This window comes from Stenella coeruleoalba (genome assembly GCF_951394435.1).
Source record: "Stenella coeruleoalba genome assembly, chromosome: 20".
NCBI classification, from domain to species: domain Eukaryota; kingdom Metazoa; phylum Chordata; class Mammalia; order Artiodactyla; family Delphinidae; genus Stenella; species Stenella coeruleoalba.
Genome location: NC_137166.1, coordinates 36,577,644 through 36,594,087, shown reverse-complemented (window position 1 = coordinate 36,594,087; position 16,444 = coordinate 36,577,644). Strand labels below are relative to the sequence as shown.

General features: G+C 53.7%; 1 protein-coding gene across 1 annotated transcript in view; it reads left to right on the top strand.

The window, feature by feature from the left end:
- Window positions 1–1,254: 1,254 nt before the first annotated feature.
- Window positions 1,255–16,444, top strand: part of GPT2 (glutamic--pyruvic transaminase 2) — a 33,983-nt gene continuing 18,793 nt past the window's right edge. The window contains exons 1-5 of the mRNA XM_079906719.1: window positions 1,255–1,384; window positions 1,619–1,882; window positions 9,258–9,347; window positions 11,415–11,523; window positions 15,835–15,968. Of these exons, the coding sequence (XP_079762845.1) occupies window positions 1,640–1,882; window positions 9,258–9,347; window positions 11,415–11,523; window positions 15,835–15,968 (576 nt within the window). The 5' untranslated portion in view covers window positions 1,255–1,384; window positions 1,619–1,639. The remainder of the gene's footprint in view (window positions 1,385–1,618; window positions 1,883–9,257; window positions 9,348–11,414; window positions 11,524–15,834; window positions 15,969–16,444) is intronic.

Sequence of the window (16,444 nt, the reverse complement as noted above, 5' to 3'; positions counted from 1 at the left end):
TCACAGATGGGGAAACTAGGCTTACAAAGGCTAAATAACATGTTCAAAGTCAGCCAAGTGGTAAGTGGCTATATGCACCTATATTCAAACCCAGATTTTCTAGTACCTTCTCCCTTACACTGCTGTGTTTTTTAAGTTCCTCTTGCCCCCCACTTTCACGAATCTAATGTGTGTGTATTTGTTGGGGTGAGGAAGCTCTGGACTGTTTATCTGCCTGAAAACACCTAGACACAGAATTTCCAAGCCCAGGAGGGACCTCAGAGGTCATTTAATCCAACTTATTTTGCAGATAGAGAATCTGAGGCCCAGAGACAGGAAGTGACTTCTCCCACATCCTCTCTGTCGATTTTGTTGTCTCAGAACAGTTGTCTTCCATTCCTACTCCTGCCCTGCACTCACTCTGGGTAAGCCAGGATGCCTTTTCCTGCAGGTACCTCAGCCAAAATAATAGTTACCATGCGCTGAGCATTCATCAGCAAACGTTTACTGGGTGCTTACTATGTACTGCGAACACTCAGAGGTGTTGTGAATATGATGAACAAGAAAAACGCTGCCCCTGCCCTCTAGAGCTTTCATGGTTAATGGGGGTAGAAAGGAAATTAACACAGGTAACGGAGGTGTGGTAGCGTTTCAAATGGAGCTGTCAGGAAGCCTGACCACCTGGTATATACCAGCTGCTTAGTCCTTTAATTTTCACGACATTCCTCAGAGGCTGTGACCTGATCTCCGTTTTGACGACAAGGAAACCGACGCTGAGACGGGTAAGAGTGGCAGTCAAGTCCAAAACTCCTAAGCCCCACTTCTTACCAGCCCCCTTCTTACCAGCCCCCTTCTTACCAGCCCCCGTAGAGCGGCCACTGCCACCGTCGGGCCCTGGATGATGAAACCCGGGGCGAGGACTGCACCATCTCTCAGCCTGTGTCCTTGCAGGTGTTGGGGGAAGGGATGTAGGGGGGAATGCAGGATGCGCTTCCAGGGAGAAGCTGCAAATAGCTCTAAATTCGCAGAAGTTTGAGAAGGGCAGACCCCGCCAGGACCCGTCCCGGCACCGCATCCCCTCTGCCAGACAAAAGAGCCCGCCCAGCCTACAGCAGAGCCAGACCACCGCTCCCGCCTCTTGCCCGGCCCCCGATCAGGCCAGCGCGGGGCACTATGGGACTTGTAGTTCTACCAGCTCTCCACACCTGCTACGAAAACAGACTAGGGAACTACAAGGCCCAGGAGCCAGCTGGCAGGCCCGGGCGGACTCGCCGGCGGTGGGTGTGCGAGCGCAGGAGCCGTGTAGTGCGGGAGCTGGGATGCGGCTGCGGGCGCCAGAGCCGAGGAGCAGCTCCAGGCGCGCGGTCTAGCCGGACTAGAAGAGGGGGTGGCCAGGTGGCGACAGGCACGTTGCATGCATGCATTGGGAGCAGACTTTGCAAAACCCCTGTCGTGCGGTGCTTTGGCTCTGCAGCGGCGAGGTGCAGGGTCCGAGTCGACGGGGGATGGGCACCCGTCCCAGAAGCCAGGCTGGCACCGCTAGCTGAAAGAGCCCTTGGCTGGGCTTGGGGACGGGTGTCGGCGTGCCCGCCTTGGGCTGTGCGTGACGTGTGTGTTCTCTTCTCCTTTTTGTCCCAAGGTTTCTCTGGGCGGGCGCGCGATGCAGCGGGCGGCGGCGCTGGTCCGGCGGGGCTGCTACCCCCGGACCCTCGGCCCCTGGGGCCGTGGTCAGAGCAGTGCGGCCGCCGAGGCCTCGGCGGTGCTCAAGGTGCGGCCCGAGCGGAGCCGGCGCGACCGCATCCTTACGCTCGAGTCCATGAACCCGCAGGTGAAGGCGGTGGAGTACGCGGTGCGGGGACCCATCGTGCTCAAGGCCGGCGAGATCGAGCTCGAGCTGCAGAGGGTGAGCGCTGGCTCCAGGGTTCGTGGGGCGGGAGGGCCCTGGGAGGCTAGGGGGCACTGGTGGCGGGGGGAAGAGTAGCAGCTGTCCCCTGCTGGGGTTCGCCCGCTGGACTTCCTCCCACCCGCGTGGCCAGCTCTTTCATTCGGCCCACCTTGGCTAAAACGATAGAATGCCCTCCCCCCATCCCTTTACCCGCCAGTGCCTGGCACCTGGCACAAAGAAAGGCCCTCAGATACGGTTCACTTGTTGAATTGAATTCATCAGTTATAATTGAGCTGCCCTTAGTGCCAGGCACTGCCTGCTATGTGGCCGTCCTACCCGCGTGGAACCAAGATCCATGGGGGGGTGGGGGTGGGGGTGAGGACGACAACAGGCAGTAAAGAAAGAAACCAGAATTTCAGAGATCACATTAGGTACCAGGGGAGGGAGGAAGGCTCTGAGGAGACTTAGGTTTGCTCACGAAGATTTTCTTTCTCTGTCTGAGACCTTTTGGGTTATTTTGCCAGTAATGATTCCCTGACAAAAGTGGAGTTGTTGCAGAGTGTCCTGCACAATTCCTTCCCTTAGGCCCCCTTTGGAACCCTGACTGACAGCCATATCTTGTTCTCCCGGTGGGTAGCAGAGGCTTGGGCCTTTTGGGCCTTGGTAGGGTGGCCCTGGGACGTTCTTCCTCCTGGTGGCCGGCTGGCTGGGACCTTAACTTGAGTTCATAGCTGTGTGTAAAGTGACCACACACCCAGTAGTGATTTCTGCCTCCCTGCAACCAGGGCGGCTGGGGTGGGTGTAAGAGATGCCCCTGTAGGATACCAGAGTTCTAACCCAGGTGGAATTCAGGAGGCGGAGTCAAGAGGGTAATGTAAAAAAAAGTAAACACTCCTAAGATTTGTAAGAACTGATGACAGCAGTCACCCAGCTGCTTGCCTAAGATAGTTCTAACCCAGAAGGGGGGAGGGTTCCTTGATCTCGCTCTCACAGGCACCAGAACTGGATGTCTTGGGGGTGAGTTGGCCACTTAATGTTCTTTGAATGCATGGGAGGAAGCCATGGTGGGACCGTTACATTAACGTGGGGACTTTGGGGGGTTGATGAGCTCATGGCTCGCTGAGACCTTGTTGGGACACTCAGTTCTGCTGACTCAAAACAGTGAGTTGGACAAGTCAGAGTCCAGTGTCTCCCTCTGACTCCTTGCAGGGCTAAGTTTAAAGCTTGGCCCACAGAAGGCTGGCTCGGTTTCTGTGCCTCCCTGTCCCGAAGGTGGGCCACAGGCAGAGAAAACGGGCTTTTGCTGCTCTGCTCCTTGCTGATACCTGGCAGAATCTAGCTGGCCCTCCTTAAGACAACAGTCTCCCTGATAAGGCTGAGATTAAATTGTTTCCGGTTTATCACTTTACAACTGATTTTTCTGGTTCCAGAACTTGTAGGGGTTCCACGGATTATCTCTGCCTGTTGTTAAATAGCAGCTTGCGTGTGGGCTCCATGAAGTACAAGGATGATTAAGGCAGAAGGGGACACTGTCTTTGCCTTCAGGGATCTGATTGCCATATTGTCCTCTGGACCTGAGCTTCTCTTCCCCCAATTCTTTAAGGATTGCTGAGATTTTTTTAGCAGGCACAGAAAATGTGAGAGCATTCCAGGTGGAAGGAGGGCTGTGAGCAAAGACAGAAGGTTGGGAAGTTCTGGGCATTTGGGGAAGGGAATTGGTGCTATTTGGAGAGCACTGTCTGGCAGAGAGATATGGTAGATGAATAAGATGGAAAAGGGGGACTGGAGTCTTGTGTGCTGGGCTCAGGACTTTATGGTGCAAAGTTTAGTGTGCAATGGGGAACCAGGATGGTGTTCCAACAGGGTATGGCTCCATCATTGAGGTGGAGAAATTTCTTGGTCATTTGGGCTGGAAACACCCTGTGATTTCTAGGACAGATGGCCCCACTGCCATGTTCTACCCCTGAGTAAGTTGAGACATTCTTTCTGTCCACCTACATTCTCCGGTGCTTTCGTTCAAATTCATCCCTTCTTATTCTCTTCTCACTTGGTCGAATCTCAGTTGCCTGATTCTTGGTGCTGGAGATAATAGCCCCAGCCAAGCCAGCATAGCCTTGCTTAAACCTTTCATTCTCTAGAGACAGCCTCTGCATTCTGCTAGCTTAGACAGTGCCCCTTCTGAGAGAGCCATATTTTCCCAGTCTTTTTTTTTTTTTGGCTTGGCTTGGCTTGCGTTGGCTTTGCACAGCTTCGTTTTTTTCTACCTCCATTTTGAACTCTAATGATCAAAACCGGACTGATGTTATTTTAAAGGGTTCGATTTGGTTAGAGATGGGATTTGTAGAGAGTTGAGTGACTTGGGGTAAATCTTCAATCCTTTCTGGGCTTTGGTTTCCCTAGTCCATAAAAGGAAGGTCGGGTGGGCCCAGGGTTTTCCCCCAGGTCCTGACTTTTGTGCCTTTTTGTCCATCTGAAGACCTTTAAGCTGCCTTATGGAATCATTTCACCAGGTGCTCTGTAAATAGTACCGGCTGATTGGCTGGACACGTGGCTCTGGTTTTTTTTTTTAACATCTTTATTGAAGTATAATTGCTTTACAATGGCGTGTTAGTTTCTGCTGTATAACAGAGTGAACCAACTATACGCATATGTATATCCCCATATCCCCTCCCTCTTGCGTCTCCCTCCCACCCTCCCTATCCCACCCCTCTAGGTGGTCACAAAGCACTGAGCTGATCTCCCTGTGCTATGCGGCTGCTTCCCACTAGCTATTTTACATTTAGTAGTGTATATATGTCAATGTGGCTCTGGTTTTTGACTGTGGGGTGGCTTGCCAGGCAAGTCTCGTCTATCTTGCTTGGTGGTAGGAGTGGAGGAGAATGTTCAGGAGAGCCTGAAGGAGGAGGGGCACTTGACTAAGTGGGTGTGTGAAAGGGACCATTCTCCTCCAGCCTGGGCTGTGTGCTCTCAGGGAGGCCCTGTTTCTCCCTGACAGCAGCTCTAAGTGGGAGAACCTATCAGCTTTTCAGATCCTGGTGTTCATTGGGCGCAGCATTTAAAAATAAGCTGCCATTAGTAGGAGTTTTGAAAAGATCTGTCTGTTCCTCCTCAACCTACTTCTTTTTCCCTTGTTTTATTGGGGGAAGGGAGGAGGTTGGCATAAGTGGAGACAGGAAGGCTTCTGTTTGTAAAAGTACACAGAGTCAGGGCAAAACATTTACTAAGGGAAAAACTGAATACTGTTAACATCAGTGTGTGCTGCATCTAAACAGTAAAAGTGGAGAATGCTGTAGCACCTCCTTATCGTTAGCTAAGAACTAAGTCTGGAAACTCTGGATGTGCCAAGCACAAGAGGTGAAATCTCATCGGTCATTTTCTTTAGAGCTTAGATGCTATCTTAAAATAAAGAAATTTGTAGTGTAGGCTTCCATCTGGAACCCTCCACCCACCCACCCTGTCCAAGTCACCAAGGACCTGCATCCTGGGCTTTGCCTTTATGTGCTGTGGGCCTCAGACAAGTTACTCAGAGCACCTTGGCCTCAGTTATTCCTCTGCAAAATGAGCCCAATTTATTTCTCCTAAAGACTAGTTGGAGATGTTTAGTGATGATGCTTTGAACAGCTAGAAACCAGTCAGAACTCTTTTTTTTTTTTTTTTTGGTCCGCACTAAATGGCTTTTGGGATCTTATTAGTTCCCCAACCAGGGATTGAACTTATGCCCTCAGCAGTGAAAGTGTGGAGCCCTAACCACTGGACCGCCAGGGAATTCCCCAGTCAGAACTCTTAAGAGTCTTCATTTTCAAGATAATGAGAGTTGCTTGGGGAGAGTGCCAGGGGTCACTCTTTCCTTGCCTTCCCCTTGAGTCTCTGGGTCTAGGAATGTGGGGTTTGCTCTCCTGCCTGGGCCTTAACCTTGCTATCTTGAATTATCCTGTTTGGAGCTCATTCAGCTTTCATCCCTGCAAACCTCAGCTTCTACGGTTGACCCTCCCACAGGCCCCTAGACTTCAGGAACCTACGTCCAGCCTTCCCTGCTTCCATGGTTAGGAAACTCAGCCCTTGGAGCTCCCACCTCATCTCCTTTTTTTTTTTTTTTTTGCGGTACGCGGGCCTCTCACTGTTGTGGCCTCTCCTGCTGCAGAGTACAGGCTCCGGATGCGCAGGCTCAGCGGCCATGGCTCATGGGCCCAGCCGCTCTGCAGCATGTGGAATCCTCCCGGACCAGGGCACGAACCCGTGTCCCCTGCATCGGCAGGCAGACTCTCAACCACTGCGCCACCAGGGAAGCCCCCACCTCATCTCTTAATCACAGGCCTGTATAGGTTTGGCTCGGTTTCTTTCAGCTTTGCCTGTCATAATGGTTGGGGCCAGACCCTGTGCTGAGCCTCGGTTTCCTCAGCTGTGCAGCGCACCTGTTTTCAGGGACCCTGGGGACTAGCTGGGTTTGTCTCTGGGGCTTCCGTCTGGAGCTCTCTGTTGGACTTCCTGCCTGCCCAGTCTTGCTCATGGCCCTGGGGTCTTTTCACGTGGCCTTCCTGGCCTGGAGCCAGCTGTGCCCTCTCTCCCTTCTCTGAGTCCACTTCTTCATCAGCCTGGGCTCTGAAGGTGGTAGCCTCTCCTGTGTTGCCCCCTTCTGTCACAGAGCATGATTCATAAGTGTTTGTTGAAGGAGAGAGAGGCTCTCTAGGGACTCACCGTCCTACCAAACCTTCCTGCTCGCATGTCACATGAAATGACAGGAGCCACCCCTACCTTGAGGAAACTGCCTTGTGCCTGTTAGAATTGTCCATTGTCCTAATGCTGGGCCTGTGAGCTGGGAAGGACAATGCTAACTCCTTTTTCCTTCTCCCTGCTAACACCCTCTGAAATATGCCATCCCCAGAGCCTGGGGGCCTTCTCCTTGAGCCCTCCTTGAGCTGAACTGTGGGAAGAGAGCCCCCCTGTGTTGGCTCTCATCTCAGTGCCCCACAGGGAGGCAGCTCTGGGCAGGATGTGTGCAGATGAGTTAAACAGGTGGGCTCTAGGATGCTGGGAATTGAAACTAGAAAGCTATGTGCTGACCTGGCAGGCTCCCGGAGGGCAGGGCTGAGGTGAGGTTGCCATTGGGTGTGCGTGCAGGCCTGGATGAGTCACTGTGGGCAGGAGCTTGCCCCTGACTCCTTGGTATTTCCCAACCCATGTAGATCTCAAGTGCCTAGATACAGGAGTCTCCTTTGTATGGTGGCCCTTGGCTGGGCAGGCTGGTCCCCTGCCCATTCAGAGGAGCCAGTTTCCCACCCTGTAGCTCGTCCATCATAGCGAAGTGTCTGGAGACCATAGGTACCCAGACCCGAGAGAGGAGATGCTCTATGCTCCTAGGCTGCTTATTGGCAGGCCCCAGATTGGTTGAGCAGTGCAGGGTGAGGGCACAGGAAAGGAACATCCAGGGATCTGTTCCAGGCATTATTCTCTCCCTGCATTGGGCTGGCTGAGGGCCCGCAGCTGTGTGTTGTAGTTCCTGGCCCTTGACTGTGACACATTTACTCCCTACCGAAGAATGGGCTGTGCCCACACCATGGAAATCACCTGAGTTCAGCTAGCCAGCCCTGGGGGACCGTGGCAATTGAGTCAGGCTGACAGAGCGTCCCATGCCAGGAGCCCAGGCCAGTGCCAAGGAGTGGGTCAGGTCTGCCCCTTTGCACACAGTGGCCTGGATTGCTCCACCTGTGGGACGAGCCCTGAGGCCACATGCCCCGAAGCCTGTCTCCAGGGTGCCTGCCCTCACCCCAGCCCAGCCCTGGGCAGCGGGTGGTGCTGTCCCCCTGCCTTGGCCCCCTGAGACGTCTTTCCATATTGGCCAGCCCTGAAGAACTTGGTAAAAGGAGCAGGAGGGAATTAAAAGGCCTTTCTCCCCGCTACCCGCCACCAAACGTAGCTTTTGGAGACTTATCAGGCCCTGTTTATGACGGTCCAGTGCTGTTTCTGGGGTGCCCTCCTCAGCGCCCCATGCCTCCTGGCTCCCGAAGCAGCTGGAGAATTTCTGTATGGGAGGGGCTGAGGAGTGGCAGATGAGGGTCAGGAAGACTTGTTCGGCAGGCAGCTGCTTTCATCCCTTAAGCCCACTGGTCTTTACTTAAGGGGTATATTACTGAGTTAAAAAAGGGAGAGTTTTCTAAAGTTGCTTTTATGCACACATTGTGTGAAATGGAGAAGGCAAGTGTCAGAACCATAGAATTGTACCTTTAAAATTTGTATTTAGGGTGCCTTTGGGGAAAGGGCAGCTGGAGATATGGAAAGGTGGCCAGGCATTCCACCCAGACCCCCGCTTGGTACTGCCACCCCTTGCCCCACCACCTTCTTCCTCCACCATGACCCTTGTGACCTTGTTCCTGGTCCAGCTTTGTAAGATGATGATGTTTGTACTCTGCCAAGTGCTTTCATACTGTTTGTCTCAGATAATCCTTTCAGCTGCCCTGGGAGGTCCTTGAACCTGCTGTTGATTCTAACTCTTACAGTGGCTAATTCTGGATTTATCAGTGAGTTGCGTGGAGTTCCCACATTTCCAGATCCCCACAGTTTTCCATCCAAAATGCATTTTCTCCTTAGCAGCAGCCGGGGTGTCCTGCAGTCACCTCCCCAGTGACATTGTTGCCAGGGTTTCCGAGTTCCTCCTCTCTCTGCCATCTCTGTTCTGTGCTAAACGCATTGCTCAGGCAGTGGCCTCAGTTTTGCTCTTCAGCCAGTCTTTTCATCCCTGACGCTTTTTTTTTTTTTTCAATATGAAAATCAGCCCACATTCTTCATCCTGCAAAGACAGGGTTGCAAGAGAATGACCCCCAAGAGGTCCCTGCTGATCAGTGTCTTCTGGAGGGGAGGGTGGCTGCAGTGCCCCAGTCATTCACTTAGGGGTGGAGGTGGAGCTGCGCTTGGGGGGAGGGAGCCAGCAGTTGTGGGATCCTCTCCCTGATGTTTTCTGCTGCAGACCCCTCCCTCCCTCCCACCACATTTGCCCCAGGGTCAGCGTGGACCTGCAGCTGCCTCAGGGTGCTCTGGCAGCCCAGGAAGCTCTTCTGGCCTTTTCAGAAAATGGGTAACCTTTTGAAGCTTTAATTTCCTAATCTGTAAAAAGGGTTGTATATGGGTTGGCCGAAAAGTTCATTCGGATTTTTCCATAACATCTTATGAAAAACCGAAAAACCAAAACCAATTTTTGGGCCAACCCAATACTGGCCCTTCCTCATAGGGGTGGTTGTGAAGGTCAAATGGGACCAAACATGTCAAGGGCACTGGGCCTGACACCTGGCAAGGCTCAGAATAGGGCTGCTTATTAATATCCTGTTGAGCATTGCTTGGCCTCTGGAATCCAGGGTCTGAGAGTCACTAAGTAACCACCTGTTGCTTTCTCTCTACTCAGGGTATCAAAAAACCATTCACTGAGGTCATCCGTGCCAACATCGGGGATGCCCAAGCCATGGGCCAGCAGCCAATCACCTTCCTCCGACAGGTGAGCTGGCCCTCAGGAACAGAGGCCACTGGGACAGCAGGGAACCAGCCAGCCAGGCCCATTACATTACCTCTGCCTCCTTGCCTGTCCAGCTCCCTCAGGACACAGCAGACACCAGGATCCCACAGGGAGGTGCCATTGAAGTAGCAGCCCCTCCAGTGCCTGATGTCCCCACTGGTTCTCTCCCTGTCTCCTCCCCTTCCAAAGCTGTCTGAAATTCCTAAACCCATTTTGAGGATGCTCTAGTATACAAGGCTCCCAGGTGCATGGTCCTGGATGCTGAGTTTGGAGCTGGGTTGGTGAGGGCATCAGAGAGTAGATGGGAGAGGTAGAGGCCCAGTGGGCTGGGAGATGGTGCGTGGGGGTCCAGGTATGGCTTCCCAAGTGAGAATCCCCAGGTTTGAGTGTTGGCTTTGCTGCTTACCAGCTGGGTGGCTTTGGGCAAGTGGAGATCACCAGACACTGCCTCGGAAGACTGCTGGGGGACTCCATGAGATGGAGAGTGTGAAGGCCCTCAAGAGGCACATTGCAGTGTTTCAGTTTGAGTGCCAATTGCAAGGATGCTTCATGGGCCAAAACTGTGGGATTGGTGGGCTAGAGGGGAAAAGATAAGGTGGGAGAGTACTCCAGGGCCTGCTAGACAGAGGTTGGAGACCAGCTACAGCGAAAGCTTTTCCCTGGAGAAGGAATGGGGCAAAATTTGGTCCTTGTGTGGCTAAGGTTGGCAGGCTGGGGCAGGCAGCAAAGCTGAGTGCTGAATGCCCTGGTCTTTTCCTGCCCGTATTTCCTGCTGCAGGGACTGGCACACAGGAGGGGCGATCCTACCCTGCTCCCTGGGTGGAGGGTTGTTGGGGGCCCCAGGGCCTCAGCCTTCAGCCCCTCAGGGAATTCACACAGGGTATGGGGGAGAAGAACCAAGGCTGGCAACGACCTCAGGAACATCCACTGCTTGGACTCCCATGGCCACTGTTGCAGACCTCAGGAGCGTGCCAGCTGCCCATGAATGTCAGAGGCCCCAAGCTGGGCCCGTGGGGAGGAAGTGGATCAGACAAGACAGAGAGGCTCTGCCAGGGAAGTGTAGCAAGAGGAGGTCAGAGCATCCTGGTTGTCCTGGAAGCTCGTCCTGGAAGCACACAGCTTAGGAGAGGAGAGGCCCAAGGTGGCTTCCCCCTGCAGAGGTTCCCCACACGTGCCTGGGGCGCCTCCTGTTGCCTCAGCCTTTTCTGGCTGGCTGGCACACTCCCGGATCCAGCCCTGCCACCGGCTGTGGCAGGCCCGGCCTCTGCCACTTGGTGCTGGCCTCCTCCAGCCTTCACAAGCACCCCAGGGAGGAGGGCAGGCTGGGTCACTGCCTATTGCACAAATCTTTTTGAAGAAAAACCGGGCTCCAAGAAGCCTGCGCCCGCCCAAAGTCCCCCAGCCGTGAGCCACAGCCTGCCTCAGTGCTCCTGGCATCGCTCTTAAGCTTCCAGCTTAGACTTGCCTGGTGAGCGGGGGTTTGCCAGCACTTTTGCAAACATTTCCTTGCTTAATCCTCTTAATTTGTGAGGTTAGGGTGATTTTCTGTGTTACAGAGGTGAAAAAGCTGAATCGGTTTTCAGTTCTGGCCAGGAAAAGGGGTGATGGGGGGGTGCTCAGGCTGTAGGCAGAGGTCTGTGCAATCCTGTCATCTGGGGTGCACCTGCCTCCTCAGCCCCAGCCCCCTGCTCTGGAACCCCTGGTTCTTGTGGCCTTGGGTATGTGAGCTGCTGTCCTTTATGGAGGAGGTGGGGCAGAGTAAGCAGCCTCCTTCTGTCCCCTGGCTCCTCGGAGGGTGGTGGCCCACCCTCCGCCCAGGCCCAGGTCATCATGGACCTTGCCTCTCACCATCTCCCTTCCGCTGCAGAGCATCCACTGTCCTCCACCCCGCCTGTCCCCAGGCCCCCACAGGCTGGGGCCCTTGTGGAGAGGCCTGTGAGGGCACTGTCCCTCAGAGTTGTCATCTCACACCGTCGCCTGCCCAGAGTCCTTTGTGCCCCTCCGGGGTGGGCGGTGCTGGGAGCCCAGCCCATGCCTCTGTTCCTCCAGGTGATGGCACTCTGTACCTACCCGAACCTGTTGGACAGCCCCAGCTTCCCAGAAGATGCTAAGAAACGAGCCCGGCGGATCCTACAGGCTTGTGGCGGGAACAGCTTGGGTGAGGCCCCGATTTGCCAGGTCCCAGCGGGCATGAAAAGAACGTGTGTTCTCAGCGTGGGCCTGGGCCTCGGCCCAGAATGAAGGGTTACACGTTGAGTGAGTGTGTGAATGTGTGTGGTGGCTGACGTGCAGAGTAAATGACAATGTTCTTCTTGTCTGTGCTCTGTCAGCCTCTTGTTTGCTGAGCTTATGGGGTCGATGCCATCTTTTGGTGGATTGGGGCACTTCAGGCGCAAGAGCCTGCATTTGGCTGGATTTGGGGTTTACACTGGGAGCTGGCTTTGATGCTGAGCCCACCCTCAGAGCAGAAGGTTGAGCCCGAGGCAGCCTCCGAAGCCGGAGGCCAGAGGGAGGCACATGCCCCGCTGGCCCGGCTTCTCACTTCCCTGTGGCCACGCTGTGAGGTGCCTGTGGCCCCCTTTTGGTGGTTTCCTTGCTCTGAAGGTGCCGCCCACCCGCCCCCAACTTGTATGTTATGTTCCCGTCACCGGACTGTGCTCCTTTGTGCTGGGAGCCCAGGCCCAGCCTCGGCCCCCAGCACCAGAGGGCTCCGTGGAGGAAGGCCCTGTAGATGTGAAAATGATCTTCTCTCCCTTCCCTGCTGAGATGGATTTCCAGCCTCTGGGCCTCTGGCTCTTTGTTCTCATCTCATGTTCTTTTTCCTGTTTATTTTTGCTTCATTCCTTTGCCCAGTGCCTACATAGGGAATCCAGCTTCCTTTGTCCTGAGGAAAATCGTTGTCCTTAGGGCTTTTTTAGGACTAGTGCCTGAATGTTTCAAAACATGGGACGGGGATTCTTGTGGCTTGTTCAGCAGGGGATCAGCCACAATTGGCATCTCTGTCACCTCCCTGCCTTTCCCCTCCCCCTTTTCTGCTCTGTCCCTTTATGGAGAGTCCTATGCTTACTTTCCTGGCTGTGGTCACCCTACCAGCCCTCTGTCCAAGTTTGTGTCCTTCACAGTGTCCCTCTCAGGAAGGGGCCAGCTTCCCTGCCCCCCAGCCTGCTTGGCGTGTGGGCCAGCACCTTGTGTGGCAAGGACTGAACCACAAGCTGGCAGAGGCCAGCCCAGAGGCCTGGCCTCCAGGCTCCTTTCCTCCTGCACCCTCTGCCCAGCCCAGAGGACAAAGGTGCTTCTCGAAGACCCATGGCAGTGGGCCTGAGACTCCAGGAACTGCAACCCGGAGGTGGAGGGAGGGGGTTTGCTCTTGCATATCTGATGTCAGTGTCTGGGGAACGGGGAGGGGATTTTGTTCCATGCACTAAGCCTCATCGACAAGTTTTGTTCTGTGTCAGCCAGGGCTGGGAGAATGGCATTGGGAGGCCATGTCCGTGTGAGTCAGGACTGTTGGCCTTTGGGGTTTTGGGAACCTGCACTGAGTTCTGTCTGGGGAGCTCATGAGGACAGGTGAGGTAGGTGCTCTCTGAGCCTCTTTCCTCATCCTTGAATTAGGAGATACTTTGTACCCACCTCCCGGGCTTGCAGGAAGGTTGGCATTTGTGCCCCTTGTCAGGTGTGGAGAAGCCCCGCCCTGGAGGTCACTACCTGTTCCTGCCCATCGTTGGGGGAGGGGCAGTGTCCTGGCCAAGACTGGGACAATGGGGGGGTGGTGCTCTGTCAACTAAGGCTTGGGCAGCCTGAGCACCTGTCCACAAAAATAAAGGAAATGGAAAATGTCAGTATGCCCAGGGCTACCCTGGCCCACGGAGAGATTATACAATGTGTACACAAGGTCTTAGGGCCCACCTGGGCGTGTTTTTATCATGCCCTTTAAAATTATTTCTTACTGGGGCTCCATTTATTTTTTGTTTGATGAGTAATCCAGTTCTCAGGCTGTGTCCCGGATCTTAAGTAGGATTGAGGTGAAACCTAGACACACCTGGGGGAGGTGGGAGCTGGGAGATAACGCCCTCGTCAGACTCCTCTCTGAGCCCACGCCGTGTACCAGGCGCTGCTCTAGGCCCTGAGGGACACTGGTGAACAAGGCAGGTGGAGTTTCTGTGCTTGTGAAGCTCACTGTCAGATTTGGGAAAAACAAACATTAAAAAGAATTAACACAGAAACATAATCCCCAGTTTTCATGAGTTCTTAGAGAAAGAGCAGAGAGCTGTGGGGTTATAACAAGGGATTCTAATGTAGAGGGAGGGTTTAAGGAGAAACTGGCATTCAAATTCATGTGGAAGATGACTAAGAGATTCTGTTAATGCACACCAGACAGAGGAAATGGTGTGTGCAAAGGCCTTGAGGTTTAAGGCTGAGTGTGATCGAGTGAAAGGGTCTGGGTGCGATGGCGCTGGGGGTTTGGCAGATGGTGCCAGTTTGTGGGCAGTGGGAGGCAGGTTGCCATGGGTCCCAGGGCAGAGTCCTACACAGGGGTACGTGCTCTACAGCGATGAACAGAAGAAATAGGTGATGGTCCCTGCCCTCAAGTCAACATGGGGAGGCAGGGGTTCATCTGTATAAAATAAGATAACTGGAGAAATCACAGACTGGGAGAAAGGCTGGGGTGGGGCCCTATCTCAGCCTTCCTAGAGAGAGACTAGGTCTGAGCTGTGAAGGATCAGTGTGGTTCAGAGCATAACAGAAGGTGGAAGTCTGTGGCTGGCAGGAGCAGGGAGCTTGCCCGTGGGGGAATGTCTGGGAATTCAGGGAAGCAGGTGAACTAAAGGCAGGAAGAAGAGGAGGCTTAGCTGGTGTGGAAATGGCCAGGCCTCATGGAGTGGAGGGGAGGGCACTGAAAGAAGGCAGAGGGAAATAGGGAGCACAGGAAACTTTCTGAGCATGGGAGCTCAAGAAATATCAAATAAGACATCCAGTAGAAGAAGGATTCTCTAACATCGGCTTCTGTACCTCCCCACTTTTTTATTTGCAAAATATTTCAGATGCATTCAATACCCCACATAATGTGACAAGGCTCTGTACTCACCACCCAGGTTTGATACGTGTTAATGTTTGCCACTTGATCCTTAGAGAAGTGGTCCAGCCTCCTTCCCCCCTCCCCCACCCCCACTTACAACTGGTCAGAGGGGAAAGGCCAGCCCAGTGCTGCACAGACCCTGAAACCCAGCACCTCCTGGGTGCTGGGCCTTGGATGCTGTGCACTGAGACCCAGAGAAGAGCTGGCCACTTTCCAGAGCTCCATCCTGCCTCCTGGTGGTGCTGTTGCAGTAGTCTTAGAAGGAATGAGCTGGTTTTCTTTAAATGTGTATAAAATTCAAATGGTATAAAAGGATATAGAGTGAAAGATCTGCCTCCCATCTCTGACCCCAAGCCTCCTGGTTCACTTCCCCAGAGAATTCACCTCACCAGTTTGAGTCTCCTTCAAAGAGATTTTGTGCATGTGCAGGTACCTATTTTCAGTTGCTTTTTAAAAACATAAGTAGTGGCTTGACATTTTGAAAAAGTTTTTATGCAAACAGTAAAAAGCACAAATATTAATGTACAGCACCTATGTGTGCACACCTGTGTAACCCCTGCCCAGATCACGACACTGACCATTCCCAGCATCACAGAAGGCTCCTCTGTGCCCCTTTGCAGTCAATACCCCCAAGCCCAAAGTGGTCACCACTGTTTTTGAACTTCATGTAAATGGTGGTTTGGATTTTGATCCAAATTGGCAGCCTGAGCATGCTGTTGGCATGGGGTGGGGGTAGGTGGGTCATGCCTCACAGCCCCAGGGGATCTGTGGTTAGTGCTGGTGAGGGTTCTGGATTCCTGGGCTGGCAGGCGGTGCCATTTTGGGGTGACCATTCTCTCAAGTTTTGTGGAACCATGTGTAGGCAACAGTGATGGAAGCATAGCAGTCCCAGCTGTAATGGTACATACTGTCATAGAACGTGTAAACCCCAGTAGGGTAGGTAAAGCAGGTATGGGCACCATTTAACTGGTTAGAAGCCAGGGCCTGGAATAATGCTTGATGTGTAAGTAGGTTCTCAGCAAATACTGGGGGGATGAATGGATGAGTGTGTGGGTGGACAGATGAACAGAAGGGCAGGTGGGTGGGTGGGTGGGTGGGTGGGCAGGTGAATGGATGTATGGATGAATGGATGGATAGCAGATGGACAGATGGTTGAGTGAGTGGGCAGCTACATGGGTAGATGGATGGATGACGGGATGGGTGGATGAAGCCCAGATAGGTAGTTAAGCAGCTTGCCACAGTTCCAGAGCCTAGAGTAGTGAGAATAGGGCCACACTGAGCCCTCCCTGACCTCCCCCTCCTTCCCACTCCCAGTTAATTATATGGATATCACAGACGCTATGGAGCCAGACATCCTGCCTCTAGTCACTGTCTTGCTTGCTGTCTTAACAGGATCTTATAGCGCTAGCCAGGGCGTCAACTGCATCCGTGAAGATGTGGCTGCCTATGTCACCAGGAGAGATGGTGGTGTACCTGCAGACCCGGACAACATTTACCTGACCACTGGAGCTAGTGACGGCATTTCCGTACGTGTGAGGGTAGCTTGTTGTTGTCCACTGTTCACCCACGTGAAGAACAGCCTTGCATGTTAGGGCCGAGTGTGTGAGCCTGTTAGCAGGGGGACAGCCTGGGAGGAGAGGTTGGCCTCCCTCTGGTCGCTGCTGTTTGCCCCACCCTGGTAGCCTGCTCTCCTTACCTTGTTCAGTCTTCATGAACCTGGGTACCCCTGCAGCCTCAGTTTCCCTCCAGAGTGGCACCAGCAGGTCCAGCTGGGAGGAGTCAGGGGTCACTCGAGGGTGCCCGTCTTCCTGGCGACATCGGCCTTTCTCTCACTCAGCACATACGGTGTATCTGCTCTGCGAGGCACTGTGCCAGGTGCTGGGGAGACAAACACGTTTGGCCTCTGCTTACGCATCAGTGCTGGATAAGACTGGCATTAATAGCACATAAATACATGTCAAATCTTAAGCTTTCAGTTTCTCTTCTGGAAGAGGACAAAGTA